The sequence below is a fragment of the Phymastichus coffea genome, unplaced genomic scaffold (genome assembly GCF_024137745.1).
Source record: "Phymastichus coffea isolate CEN01 unplaced genomic scaffold, Cenicafe_Pcof_1.1 PCOF00001, whole genome shotgun sequence".
NCBI lineage: Eukaryota > Metazoa > Arthropoda > Insecta > Hymenoptera > Eulophidae > Phymastichus > Phymastichus coffea.
In genome coordinates, this window is record NW_026706812.1 from 6,303,961 (window position 1) to 6,319,209 (window position 15,249).

At 37.3% G+C, this 15,249-nt stretch overlaps 1 protein-coding gene across 1 annotated transcript in view; it reads right to left on the reverse strand.

Moving 5' to 3' along the window:
* Positions 1-15,249, reverse strand: part of LOC131675463 (beta-alanyl-bioamine nonribosomal peptide synthetase ebony) — a 964,295-nt gene that overhangs the window by 280,656 nt on the left and 668,390 nt on the right. The window contains exons 11-12 of the mRNA XM_058954451.1: positions 531-726; positions 31-391 (exon numbers count right to left, since the gene is read on the reverse strand). Coding sequence (XP_058810434.1) covers positions 31-391; positions 531-726 — 557 coding nt within the window. The remainder of the gene's footprint in view (positions 1-30; positions 392-530; positions 727-15,249) is intronic.

The window sequence follows — 15,249 nt, forward strand, 5'->3', positions numbered from 1 at the left end:
TTATCAGAATATAAAATTTTATTTACTCACTCTATAACCTGTGTTTTATGGCACTCTTTCAACATTTCTAAAATATATTTTTCCGTGTTCATTAAATCATCTTCATTGGGATTCATATCGGCTATTGTCATTTTCGAAACTATGTCTCTCATAGTTTTAGCTGTTATAAAATCTGTTATTCCAATGTGGAAACCTTGTTCGCGTAGTTTTAAAATAGTATATATAGAATTTAACGAGTTTCCACCAATTTCATAAAAATTTGCATCAATGTTTATAATATTACAAGAATTATGTCCAACAACTGATCCAATAGTATCAAACAGAGCTTTAGCTTTATTTAGTTCTTCTATTGGTATATTCGCATAATTATATACTTTATTTTTTATTGCACCTATAATAGACAAATGTATTTAATTTTTTCCACAATGAAAACAAGTTAATAATACCAAATGAAAGATGTTTTAAAACAACTATTGATTTCAGATTCATGAATTTACTCAAAATACAAACAGAAACAAAAATTCACTTACTTCTCTCTTGTTGTTTATAATAGGATTCTAATAAATGTTGTCGATTAATTTTCCCATTAATAAGCAGCGGCATATTATCAATAATAATAATTTCAGGTATCATATAAGGCATAAGCGTTTTATTAAGAGAAGTTTTAATCTGGTTGATATCAATCATTGATTCAGTTCGTTCAGGTATAATGAAACCTAAAAGAAGCTGTAAAATAATAACTTATATCAATCATAATTTGTTAACTGTAATTATATTTTGAATTAAAGATATTGTATAAAAATATATATAACAATATGTTATAATGAAGTAATTTCATGTTATCCTCGTCGAAATTATTCATCTAGTTAATTATCACGGCGATACTGAAGTAGGTTTAAATCGAAGGTCCTTGCACTCTCAAAATTCCAACGGGGTATCTTTTTAGGATGTTTCCTGAGCAGTTTGAGCTCAAAACGAAAATCAATGATTGGGCCGTTTTTGAAAAAACCATTTTTTAAGTTTTCAATGCAAAAATAATTCATTTTTTATGAATATGTGAAATTTATCTATTGAAATACAAATGTATGCCTTCCTATGTTGAATTATCGTCTCTTTTCATTAATTTGCGTTCATAGATAAAAAATGTGTTCATGCAAAAAAAATATTTCAATTATAATTAATATATGAAATTTAATTTATTCTTATAAATAATGAGTTATTACATTTTGATATATTTTACTTGACAAAGGGATTAATATTATTTGCTTCCAAATTTAATTCAACTTCTGAATACAGACGCATTATACATGGGTTGTTTGTAAACAGAGCGCGAAACCTCGATAGTTCACGCGTACGGTTTTCTTGGAATTTTCAGTATTGACTTGATCTGAAAATTTGCGAGGACAATATTATTTAACAGTCGTAAGAAGTCAATCTACGAAATAACATTCGGTTAGTGATATTCTTTCGCGCTACGATGTTGCATAAAAGTAAATCGCATTTTCGCTCACACCAAGAAAATCGTGATATGGTCTGTTTATTATGCTTTGACAAGAAAAATGTGATGATGAATATTACGACTGTGATACAAAAAAAATAGAAAATTTGTTCGATAATTACGATTCTACAAATGAATGCCTCCCGCATGTGATTTGTGCCAGTTGCAAGAGAAATCTTTACCGCTTTGACTCAAAGCAACAAGTTAAGCAAATTGTTTTTCCAAAGTTCGACATCAGGGACAGTACTAGATCTCGTGAAAATAAAATATGTCAATGTGAATATTGCACAGTAGGTAGAATGAATGGGAATGAGTGGAGATGGAATGCTCCTATTCGAAAGGTTTTTCAAATCAATCCAAAATCATCTGATGTAAAAAAGAATACATGTACTTAGAAGAAATGTTCAAAGTGTTTCGGAGTAATTGCAAAAGGCAAAAGTTATGTCAGTAAGAAATCTAATCGTATACCTAATTTGAGGAATTCCATCAAAGAGTCGTGTAATTCATAGGAAAAGGAACAACTTACTGCGCTAATTTTGAAAAATATTGAAAGTGATAAAAGTAAATCGAGTGATAAATCAAAAGAACGTGTAGTGTTATTATCTGAAAAACGAGGGAAAAAACTTCAAGTGACTATAGGAAAAAATAACAATATAGCAATGTTCGAGAAACAAAAAAAACAGTGTATATTGAGTGCTGATGATTTTCTTAAAATTCAAACTAATTACAATATCAGTTACAAAACTGTATGTGGTATCGCCTTTTGTATTCAGATTGCTTTGAAAGATCGTAAAATCATAGAACCTAATTTGAAAAATAAGCTGCTATTGAATAATCACTTCGTAGATGACTATTTTGATGCAAAAAAGTTCGAATTTGTTAAGAATAAAGGTGATGAAGTTTCTGAAAAGTTTGAATCTGTGGTATATTGTAATAATGTAAAAAAATTGATTGAACATGTCAAAGAATCACGCGAAGTTGACGATGTACTTTTAAAATTTGGTATTGATGGAGGACGCGGATTTTTGAAAGTTTGTCTTTCCGTTCAGTCGAAATCCCAATCAGCGGCACAGACGTCCGAGAAAAAAAATACTCGTTAATCTTACAAAGATGGCATCGCCGCTAAAAAATTTAAGGACTCAAGTGTAAAAAAAATATTTATACTTGCATTGGCGCCTTACACGCAAGAAAACTATGCTAATCTTTATCAGTTGTGGTCTGAGTTGAAGATTAATAATTTTGAGGGAACGATAGCAACAGATCGTAAACTTGCTAATATTATTGTTGGAATAATGACGCATGCAAGTAAGTTTCCATGTACATGGTGCTATGCAGAAAAAAATAAATTGGATGAAATTGGAATTCATAGAATTATAGGGAATATTTTTGAAAATTATGCAAATTGGATAAAATCAGGGGGTAAGAAAAAAAACCAAAAGAGTACAAGAACTGCACGAAAGTTCCTATTATACAAACTAAAGAAGATAAACTGGTTTTAGAAGTGATACCACCTCCGGAATTGCATTTAATGTTAGAGGTAGTGAATACTTTGTATGATCATATGCTTAAGCAATTTGAAAATGATGCTAAGAAATGGGCCAAGTCATGTCATGTGGAACGTGAAATAACGCAAGGAAACTCAGGTTTCGAAGGCAATTCATGTAAAATCTTACTAAGTAAAGTAGATGTTCTAAGATCGCTTTGCAGTACAGGGTGTCTCAAATTCGTTAAGGCGTTTCAAACATTCAATAATGTTGTAGAAGCCTGTTTTGGCGTGCATTTACAACCTGAATTTGAAAAATGTATTTCTGATTTTCAACAGAGTTATTTAGATGTAGGTATCCCAGTGACACCAAAAATTCATGCAGTTTTTTTTCATGTGTGCGATTTTTGTGTAGAAATGCAAAAGGGTTTGGGTTATAACAGTGAACAGGCCATGGAGTCTGTGCACTTTGACTTTTCTAAGACCTGGGACAAGTACAAGGTTTCAAATAGCAACCCGAATTATGAAAAACAATTGTTCAGAGCTGTATGTGAATACAATTCACATCATGTATGATTTTTTTGTGAATATTAATTTTTCCTATTGTTGAGGAATAAATTTTTTTTAATAAAATTATTTATTATAGCCTTATTAATTATAAATCCGAAATTCTAGTGACCTATACTAATAATATAATTTAAAGTAGCATGAATTGTGTATTTGAATAGATACTGATAAAAAATGAATTATTTTTGCATTGAAAATTTAAAAAATGGTTTTTTTAAAAACGGCCCAATCATCGATTTTCGTTTTGAGCTCAAACTGCTCAGGAAACATCCTAAAAAGACACCCCGTTGGAATTTTGAGAGTGCAAGGACCTTCGATTTAAACCTACTTTAGGACCGCCGTGTTATATGATTAAATGCAAAATGGAAAACGTAAGTTGTCGCCATAATCGATCAAAATTATTTGAAATAGTCTATTGAATGAGATAATGATTTAATGAATACAATTAATATAAGTAATCATGTAACGAAGCTAACTCTGCAGTCCCTTGCTCTAAGACTCTAGTAATGCTCGAGTCCTTAGTAAGTAAATATACGGTATCTTTTTTATTTCGAAGGTATTACAGCAATGAGATTTTAAACAGACAAACATCAACGTATTGAGTACTGCGATATTATATTCAATAAATAATATAAAAGATTATGCAAAAATTGATGTATTTTCGCAACATTAAGGATAAAAAAATCGCACGACGTGCTCAATTGTCATAGAAATTACGAAAAAAAACATCGACTCGCTTTTTGGTGGCTATAATTTTACAAAGTAATATTCATACTTATAAGACCATACATACGTCTTCCTGATGCTATTCATATGTACATACTCCGAGTATCATATATTATTGTACACTTTTCGGTGAATTCATGTATACATTCACCGAATCACTTTTGAAAAATTATAACTAGAAATTCAAGCTGGATTCGTATGGATAATATATGGATTTGAAACTGGATTTTCAGGGCATTCGAATTCAGATGAATTTTTATTACACCTGTGACGTCGGGATCACTCTGAGGTACGCTTGGAGTAAGCGTAAGCTCAGGGTTGCTCTAATTTGGCTTGCGTGCAATGCTTAAGTCGCGACAAGCAATATTGTTGCGCAGAGAAACTATTAACCGGGAAATAATAACTGAGTGTTATTATTGAACACACCAGACCACCATTTTCGATGTATAATTATTAGAAATATATCATGCGCTATGTGGATTTATTACAAATTCTATATACATTTATTCGTTGTTATGATGAATTTACAAAAGAATCTAGTTGCATTTTTAAGACTTGCAACGGTAATCGATTGAAAGTATCGTTTCGTTGGCGATTCGGTAGCACTCGAAGCGCGCGAGCTAGCGATTTGGAGAGAGAGGAGGCGCGCGTGGAAAGTAGAAGCAGTATTGATAGAACTGACAAGTGAGACGAGTGTAGTTGTAAGTGCGAGTAAGAATTTTTGCGATAAAACAGCGAGGAGAATGCAAGCTACTGCGAGAAAATACGGTATTCATGCTTAGTAATCCAACCACCTTCTCACCAGCAGTGAGAAGTGCAGGAACTTGTCGACAGCAACCAGCGCACGGTAACAGATGCAGCACCAACATCCGCATTGGACAGGATCGTCAGGGTAGATGCAGTGGCACACATGGTTATGGCTGATCACCGTAATCGCAACTCAAGGTAGGTGTATCTAGACTAACTGCGATAGTATATTTTAATAGTATCGCGTAATAGCTAGTACAAGCGCCGAATAACCCGTTAGACCGAGCGTTAGTTCATATAGACTTTTGTATTTTTTCTCTCTCTTTCTTCTCGGCATTTAATGTAAACTTATACGATCACGAAAGTCTTTCGGACCATACTAAAATTGTATAGTCTAGTTTATTGAAAGGATTTAGGTTAATTTACCGTTTCATAATTTTTCGCTCCCTGACTAACGCTGAATCCAATCCCAGTATTTGAATTGATTTAGTCTACGGGATCAGAAAAAGTAAACATAAGCCTGTTTACACGGTAAGAGTGACAAGTGACAGCAATCCACCTTATCCCAGCCGGCAAACTTAATTCACAGTAAAAACAAAAAATACAAGTCGAAATATCTCTAACTACACTGTCCAAAATTGCCTATAATGCACTATCCTAGTTTTTCCAGAAAAAATTTATAATTTTACAGATTTTTCGAACGGTCAAATCTTAGTAAATATTCGATATTTGTATAATTTAATGGGACAAAAAAACTGCACCTTAGCTGATCTCAACTGCACCCTCTTTATTTCTGCAAAATGCAGCAGTAATAGTTAGAGCGAGTGCGTAAACGCAGAAGCGGGAAAATTGCCATTTTTAATTTCCGATAAAACAACAATATATTGACGACTGCATCTGTATATAGGACATTGTCAAACGGTAATACGATGGTAATTAATGAAACTAGATCTTTCTAGTTATTAAGGAAAAAATTAAAACCAACGCTCGTTTAACGAGATTTTGCAGTGACAATAACTTGGTACATAATCCATATCTTTACGATGTAAAGGTACCAAAAAACTACACTTTGGCTGATCATAATTGCACCTTCTTTATTTTTGCAGAATTATTAATATAAATAATAAATAATTCATGAAAACCATTTCTTCCATGAGCTATGTAGTGGGAAATGGTTTGAGCGTATGCGCAAACTAAGAAAAGAGAGAGACAGGAAAAGACAATTACTCCTACTTGATAACTAGATCAGAAAAATCATTTATTATTTTAAGCTAATTCTTAATTTTGTAGTTATGATTTATTGATTACAATAAAATATTACAATCTATTTAAAAAAGACTACTTTTTAACAATTATCTTTATATTAAGAGTTTTGTTGTAGTGTAAATAATTGAATTTATAATATTTTAATTTTTTACATTTTACAAGATGCATATATAGCACACAATACATATGCAAGTTTAGCTACATAACTTAAAATAAATATCACTAATGTCTTATAGAAATGTACTTTACCTACACATACTTTAGACCAAATCAGATCTTGAAATCATACATAGCCATCATAAGTTCAGGGAAAATTTCAGAAAAAACAAATTTGTGAATTACATCAATATTGCTGGAAACATTATAAGAATTTGAAAATTTGCGTCAAAATAGTTTGAGAAGTAGTAATTTCAATGGACCTTATGGTCCTACAACTCCAATACTTTGGAATCCCCTTATAAAAAAGTGATGGAAGCCATATTGAAGCATTTTATTCGTGACCTGATTGGCCCAAATGAAAAAAACCGCTAGAATTTAAATTGATTTTAGTTGATTTTTTATTTCAGATTTAATTTAATTTGTTTTTAGCAAAAAAATCAAATATAAATAATGTAATCTTTCATTCATCATTTATAATCATAATGTAGTTCGTTGTTTATCAGTTTTATCCCTTATGAAAAAGTAATGGATGCCACGTTGAAGCATATATTGATCTGATGGCTGAGATATAATTGCGTGATATACTTATGTGGCGGAAAATAAGCATATAGGTGTGGTTTTAAGTTGAGAGTTTACTAATAAAAATTCAAATCATCATAATTTATCATACGGATAATTTTGAAGATAAAGAAGTAAAAAAGTAGACTGTAATATTGTTTATACACTCATAATATGAAACTAACAACAAAGAAATCGTTTCATACAAATAATATGTATAGACTGAAATTGCTCTAAATATTTTCTATTAATAATCGAAAATTTTATTTTTGAATGTGTAAAATAAAAGTTGTAATGTTGCAATCTTTATTCAAAAAGTAGAATAAAAGTTTAGTAATAAATTAACCCGTTGAGAAAAAAATAGTATAAGATTATATTTATTGCAGTTTTTGATATAATAAATCATAAATTTGAAAACGTGTTTCATCATTAATACACATTTTCCGCTGTTATATGGGTTTTTAAAAAAAAATCGAAAAATCTACCTTTGAAAAAAGTAATTTGTTAAATACGTTAATATTGATATAACAATAAGAAATAAAAAAGAAGGTAAAAACGCGTAAGGTTTATCAAAACCTATATATTTTATTTTCCTGTATGAAAAAGTGATGCTGAGTGAAGTAATTTTATTTATGACCTGATTGACTGAATTTCGTCAAGTGTGTCACAATTATGAATAAATCGGTTATAATAATAAATCGAAGTACTTTACATCTATCAATACAAATAAGTATAATAATTTGTAGGCATTAAACTGTAAATAACTTCCACATTCTCTCAATCGCCTAACCTTAAAAAAATACGATAAAGTAATCTTAATGCACTTCAATTGCATTTATTTATTGGACATATAAATTAATTGAATATATCTTTGTTGTAAAGTTTATTTTCGGATAAATATGATCAATATTGAGAAGAATGGTAAATTGATATTTTATATGAAATTCTGCCAATTTATTTCGGTGCAGTCGGCACCGTTAATTTATTTTAAATAAATTTTGAAATTTAATTTATAAATATAAACAAACTCTCCAAATGGTTTCAGATGAACAATAGAGAAAACAGTTAAATTAAAATAATATATCTGTTGATATGGAGAAATCCTATGGAAAGTTTGATACCATGAACCAATACGATAAAAAAGAAACAAAATTAAATTGTTAGGCGCAGCTGATGGTTCTATCCTATCCTTATCCTTGCCTTATATTTATTTTTATTTTTTATTTCTATACTTTTTACATATTTTATTCCTATCTTATCTTTAAAAAAAGATGAGTCGCTGACATCCAGCGTTGTGATTTGTTGATGCAAAAATAGAACGCGAAATTTTGAATTTTCCTATACTTTGAAATATTATTATTATATATCAAAGAGTGTAAGATTTCTATGATAAATTCAATTTATGAATAATGAACATGGATAATAAACTGCAAGAATGGAAATATGTTAGTAAATTGGTTTAAGAACATAATACGTTATATTTTGAAATTATTTACAAATTGTTAATTTTATAACCATCTTCGATATTACAATCAATATCGTTGTGCTAAAATTTGGTAGAAAGAAAAAGAGAATGAATAAAAATAAAATAGAGACTACATATTTATCTTTTGTATATTTGTAATTAAAACGTATGCGAACAAAGGAAATTAATTATCAAAATATTAAACCCGTTATATCAGAAGAATATTCACGGGTGTTTTCATAATGGCAGCAAAAAGTACACGATGTTAAATGTATTGCTCATACTAATATAAGATTGGAGCCATAATCACTACTATTGAATATGTAAGTTTAATGTTGTATAATAGTATAATAGTATAATAGCATTATTGATCTTAGGTCGAATTAACCTTTTGAATAATTTTTCTGATATATCTTGAAATGAGTAAAAGTTCATCAATTTTTTAGAAAAAATGGGTGCATGTTCTATTTTTATTCATCAATAAATATTGACGAATGTAGTCTATTTTAAACAGCATGACTTATTCGTGTCCATTGAAATCTTGAAGTTGACATGTAAAAGGTTCAAATAATGTAATAAAAAATAGTAAAACAAAAAAAGCGCGCAAAGCGCGCTAAATAACACTAGTCATTGTATAAAGTGTGTAAGGCAGTACATTACAAGGCCTTTCCGGAGCGCTGCATTATTTGCAACACCTCAGAAAGGCCATCCCGTCTCTTGCCGCCCCGTAACCGGTTGAATAAAATAAAAACAAACACGCCCTATATAAAACAATTACCCCTTTTTATGTCCGAACAACCACACCGGAGTTATTGGCAAAACAAACTCGACAAACGCGATCCAACGGACACTTAAAGAGAAGAGAGAAAAAAAAAAGGAGTGCACCACGGAAAAAGAGAGAGCACGCACTCACTCACTCCCGACCACGTGGCCGACCGGCAAAAGAAAACGGAAAAACTTGACTGGGAAAAGCAACGGAAATGCATGTTGATGACACATGCAGATCCGTTACACTCCCAGACACCAACACCAATACTCATAAAGCACTGACACTCCTGGAGCGAGCAGAAAATCGCCGATGAAGTGGCAGCCGGCAATCAGCTGTGTCGGGCTGCCGAACACCATCGGCGACATTCTGAGCGCCACACACAAGCACAACAGCGACCACACAAACACCCAGGAACACGTCACTCAACCGACACGGGAGCGCCCCAGGAGGCGCTCCAACAACCGATACAGGAACACAAGGCGTACGCGCGAGAGACCGAGCGGCCATTTTGAAACGCCGAGACAGACTGAGAGCGAGCGAGACAGAGCGAGCAAAATAGACTAAACAAGAGCGAGCGAGATAGATGATATAAAATGATGAATAGAATAATATGCAAATGCGATGATGAGGGCGCTACAATTGAAACGACGTATATTATATACGTATTCATGACGAATTAAAATTAAAATTAAAATTATAATTGAAAAAGAATGAACATGGAATAGATACCGAATTGTAAAATTCGCATGCGACTGACACCCCTATTATGATAGCGAGCGACAACTACCCCGTTAGGTTTAAGCAATAAATTAACCGACAGAATTCGAACCTCTGACGAAATTCGCTAGTGCCGTCACGACCAATCAGCGAATTAGAACAAAATTTGATTTCCGTCCGGATACAAAAATAGATAAGAGTAGGGGTAGATCTTTTCCGACAATTAATGATAGCTACCTTAGTGGGGGGTGAGAGAGGATAAATAACGACGAAAGTAGGAGAGTTAAGGAGGGCGCTGTATCCTTCTAATTTACATACGGACCAATTATAAAATATTCGGAGGGCGCTACCGATATCCGAATTAGCATACCGACCAATAATAACATTTCTTCGCGGAAAGAGGAGAAGAAAAGCGATCTTTGACCGCGAACAGCCGATTCTCGTCCATTTTGCCACCGGTCTTCTAGCTAGAAGGAGTGATTGAGCCAGGTAATTTCGTCTCACAGGACTAATTACGTGGACATTCTGTACTAGCTAAATTTTTTCGCCGAAACAGTAAGGAAGAATCGTAAGTAGGCAAAGTGCCACTCAATTATATTAATTGCGGAGTGCGGGAGTGAAATTTTCAGTGTCGTAGGTCATCGCGACGCGTGGATCCGTCGATGCCGGTGCCTATCGAATCGCGCTGACTTCCCGCCATTTCGTAGATCGAACGTGAGTGCTAGGTTTATACGAATTAGAGGTCGTGATTAATTATCCGCGCTGACCTTTTGCCGTATAGAATTTTATTGCGAACGCAGAAGTAGGCGAATAACATTATTGATTAATTTATTCGCGCTGACCTGCTCGCCATTTATCCGAATAAAACTGTCGTGCTTATTGAATTGTGCTGACCTTCCCGCCATTTCGTAAACCGAATGTGAGCGTTAAGATCAGACAGAGAAAATTCGCGATTTAGGATATTCGCGCTGACCTTTCGCTAGCAATCTATTGCGAACACAGAATTAGCCGAATACACTTACCGTGCTTATTTAATCGCGCTGACCTTTCCGCCATTTCCTAGATCTAAAGTGAGTGTTAGGTTTATACGAATTAGAGGTAGTGGTTGAATTTTTCGCGCTGACCTTTCGCTAACAATTTGTTGCGAACGTAGAATTGGCCGAATAAACTTACCGTGCTTATTTAATTGTGCCGATCTTTCAGCCATTTCGCAAACCGAACGTGAGCGTTAAGATCAAACAAAGAAAATTCGTGATTTAGTTATTTGCGCTGACCATTCCACCATCTTTGTTAATCGAAGACCGACCGGAAAATTCTTAATATTTCGATTAATTTGTACCCTTGCTATTTATTAATTATTCAGAGTTGTACTGATTGTATTTGCTATTTATTAATTATTCAGAGTTGTACCCTAATCACTCAGACTTCTTGCTTATAAATTAATAAATACGTCAATAAAGTGATTAATTGTTTTTTACATATAATTTACTTTTGTTACCCTGCCTCAATTGCATGCTGGTGATTTTCAGCCGCGGGCGGTTATAATCGGGTAACGCTGATTCGCTATATTTTCGGGTCCCACGATAGGTAACATACGCGGGAATTCGAACGGACTTACGACCTGAATTAAGGAGCCATCATCTGAGCTGCCGGCTTACCATACTTGAGGAGGAAAAAATTGGAATCGAGTAGTTGGATACCGAGGCCTGAACTGAGGAGATCGCGAGTACTCACCCGCTTGCCTACCTTGCGCAGTCGCCGTGAAGGCAAGCCGGGATACCCGCGACGAAACCCTATTTTGGCCCTACCCCCGACGATCGCCCTAATTAGCCGGCGGTCTGGCGCCCTAAATAATCGGGGGTAGTGAGTCAAACAGGCCTTGTGGCGGAAGAAACTCGTAGCGCGGTTAAAACCCCCGAAATTCCCCACCACAAGTGTAATTACAATGTTTGGAAAAATATATCAAAGAATTGAATCATTATTCCCTTATGAGACAATTCTGTACGAAATTATGTAAAATATGTAACACGAAATTGTGTAGAGATATCTGCAGATATGTGTATGACTTCTCGTATAAATTCATATAGTTATTTGTATTGAAAAACGTGCATTTTTAAGAATGTACATTTGCGACGAGGGGAGATGAGGGGAAAATTGGGTGACAGGGCTATAGCGATGCTCGCTGGCCCTGTGTGCGGCACTCTCCTCGCGTGAACGCAGCGACCAAGTGTACGCTATATAGCGACTACATACTTGTGTCGTTGCAGGATCTGGAGAGAGGAGCGCAACGATCGGCGAGGTGTTGCCGTGAGTGCGAGTGAGAGCGAGAAGAGCGAGAGAGAGAGAGAGAGCGATTTTGACTGATTTTTGACGGCGAGAGAAGTGGGAGCGCGGCGGCGCGAGGCGTAGAAATGAAGAGAGAAGAAGGGCAGTTAGGCGCGAGCTCTCGAGTAATTAGGGTCGCCTAAAGAGAGTCGGAACGAGAGGACATTTCCGCCAGAGAGGAACGACTGCCAGGAGTGCGACTGCTATTTGCCAGGAGAACCAGGTGTTCCAAGCCGAGCCCGGACAAGCAGCGACCATTCGCCGTCCCCGGGGCAAAGGCCGTGCTGCGGCTTCTCCTGCAGCAGTCCCAGTCATCGCCAGGGCGCCGTTTCCAGCGGGCCTGCGCTTTCGCTGGCTTCGTCTCTCTGTCGATGGACCGTCGGCATCCGGTGGGTCGAAAGCCTGTTTATCTCTCTCGCGCCAGCTCTCGCTCGACTACGGACATTTGCGTATTTTGATTTTATCGCGCACGCTGAGCGATCTCGCTCGCGTGATCTCGCGAACTCTTGTCGCGGAAAGGCTGAGCGAGCGCGCTCGCTGCGGCGAAGTTAATCTTGTAGCGATATTTGTGAAAAGGCGTCAATAAATGAGATCGCCATATGTAATATCATTGAATAGAGTGTCCGTTTCTTTGTATCAACCTTCCCCAGCCAGCGCGAACTTCGGCCTGTGAAAGTCAGCGCCGGCTTTCTTTACCGAGAAAGAACCCAGAAAAATTAGCAGAGACCAGCCCATGGCGCACGGAGGCTGACCACTCTTGCATGGCATCCCTTGTTTAATCTCGGCAGGTTATCGTTGTTCGCATCGCTTTGTTCTGGCTGGAAAGAGGTGATCGCGATAATTCCCTTTGTGATAAGTTTTGAACAGTGCGGTGTCTCGGCCGATCAACGCTTTTCGGCAAATTCGCGGAGTAGCGAGCGAGAGCCGTGGAAATAAGCTGGAAAAGGGAAAATTTTAGTTGCATGGGACATTTTGAGTTTTCGTCATTATTGTGTCGTCAACGTATTTGGCTCGAGTTACGCGAATAAGACTCGAATTTATTAGGCCAAAATTCCCCAGGTCAGCCCAGTAGTCAATCCCTCGCGATGGTCAGCCTGATCTAGGTTAACAGGGGCGCGAATGGCGTACCACGACGTAACGTCGACTTAGGCGGATAATAGCCGGGGCGAACAGTCTCGTGGATTTCGAACGCAGTTACGTAATGTCGAATTGTCTACTTGCGGCGAAAATTCCAGCTCGTTCGAGGTAAACACACGCAAGAATTCGGTCGGTCGCGCGAAGGTTAGCCACTACTCGACCGATGTTGTTAGCACCTCACAGCAATAATCGCGTAACGAAAACAAGGACTAGTGATGTGTGCACGGAAAACTTTGTCGGTCGGACGAAGGTCGGACTCGCGCAATGTATTCGACCGGCTTCAAAGGGGACTGTATCAACACGCGTATGAATTCCTCGCCTGCACGAAGGTCATACTTTGCTTCGTCAAATTAACTCGCGGGGGAAAATCGCTTCAAAGAACTGTGACAAATACGTACGCGGACGTTTCGCTTTCCACACGACAACGGGGAAAAGCTTGTTTGTCAATCGATAAATCGGTAGGGCTAGATGACTAATTTACGGTACATAGACGCGCGCACTCGAAGAATTCGTCTTTCGGACATAGGACAGTATAACGGCGCAACAAAGAAAAAAAAACGCTCTGAAGGTCAACGACGAAAACTCGCATAATAGCGAAACTTTAGGCGCGCGAAGGTCATACGACACTCCCGCACCGCGGACGTTCGGCAATCACGCGGCGATTTCGTCTTTCGGACAATGGACAATACGACGGCGCAACAAGAGAAATGTGTCCGGAAGGTTAACGACGAAAAACATGTGCGATAACGAAGTCTTTAGACGCGCGAAGGTCATGCGACACTCCCGCAACGCGGACGTTCGGCAATCACGCGATAATTAAGAGTAGAGAAGCGTACTTACTCCAGCACTTTGTTAGGGCGATTGCGGTTGCGGCCACCGCCGCTAAAGCTGCTGTAGCTACCGCTACAGTTGTCGTTGGTGCTGCCGTTGTTGCTATTGCTGATGCTAATGCTATTGCTAATGCTGTTGCTGCTGCTTTGCTAATGCTAATGCTGTTGTTAATGCTGTTGCTGCTGCTCTGCTAATGCTAATGTTGCTGCTATTGCTGTTGCTGCTGCTCTGCTAATGCTAATGCTGCCGCTCTAATGCTAACTCACTGCTAATACTCACTCACTGCTAATACTCGCTCACTGCTAATACTCGTTCACTGCTAATACTCACTCTTACTTGCGGCACTCGCGCAGAAATTCCCTGGTTGGCTCCAGGGCTCAGCGGCGCACTGGTCGGCACCAGAGCTGAACGGGTACTGGCGCGCCATTTTTCGGTGACGCGCCGCTTCTCTTAACTTACCTCCCCTTAGTCATTAGTTGATTGGTTGGTTTGTTGCTAAGCCGAGTGACAGCGCCGTCTATGCCGGTATCTCTAGCCCGCGTAATTTGTTTATTGGTCGTGCGTTGGCGCCTAATTTCCCTACTGGCTACAAAGATAGCGTCGGTTTCGTTCTATTAGTCTAGCTACCCCTAAGCCGATAACGATTGGCTGACCAGTTAGCGTCACTTGCCTATCCTTGTCTATCTATTGCTCGTTGGTCTTGCCGATTCCCCTCACTCGCGTCCGATCGGTCTCGTATCGGCGGTCTCGCTTGCTCTCACGCGCTCGGTTGCCCCTACTTTAGTTTAGCTAAGTCTGCCTCAGTTAACGGGGGCTTGCGATCAGCTGATCACGGCTGGAAACTTTAAGGGCTTCCAGCTTCCCGAGGGAGTGTCGGACCGGGTCGTGAGTGCGCGAGGGGTTGGGTTGTATGCGGGCGTAAGGGTCGTGCGCATCGGTCAGGGAGACTTCTGGGGACCATAGATCGCGAGATCATGCGTGGGCGGGTGCATGCGGCCGTA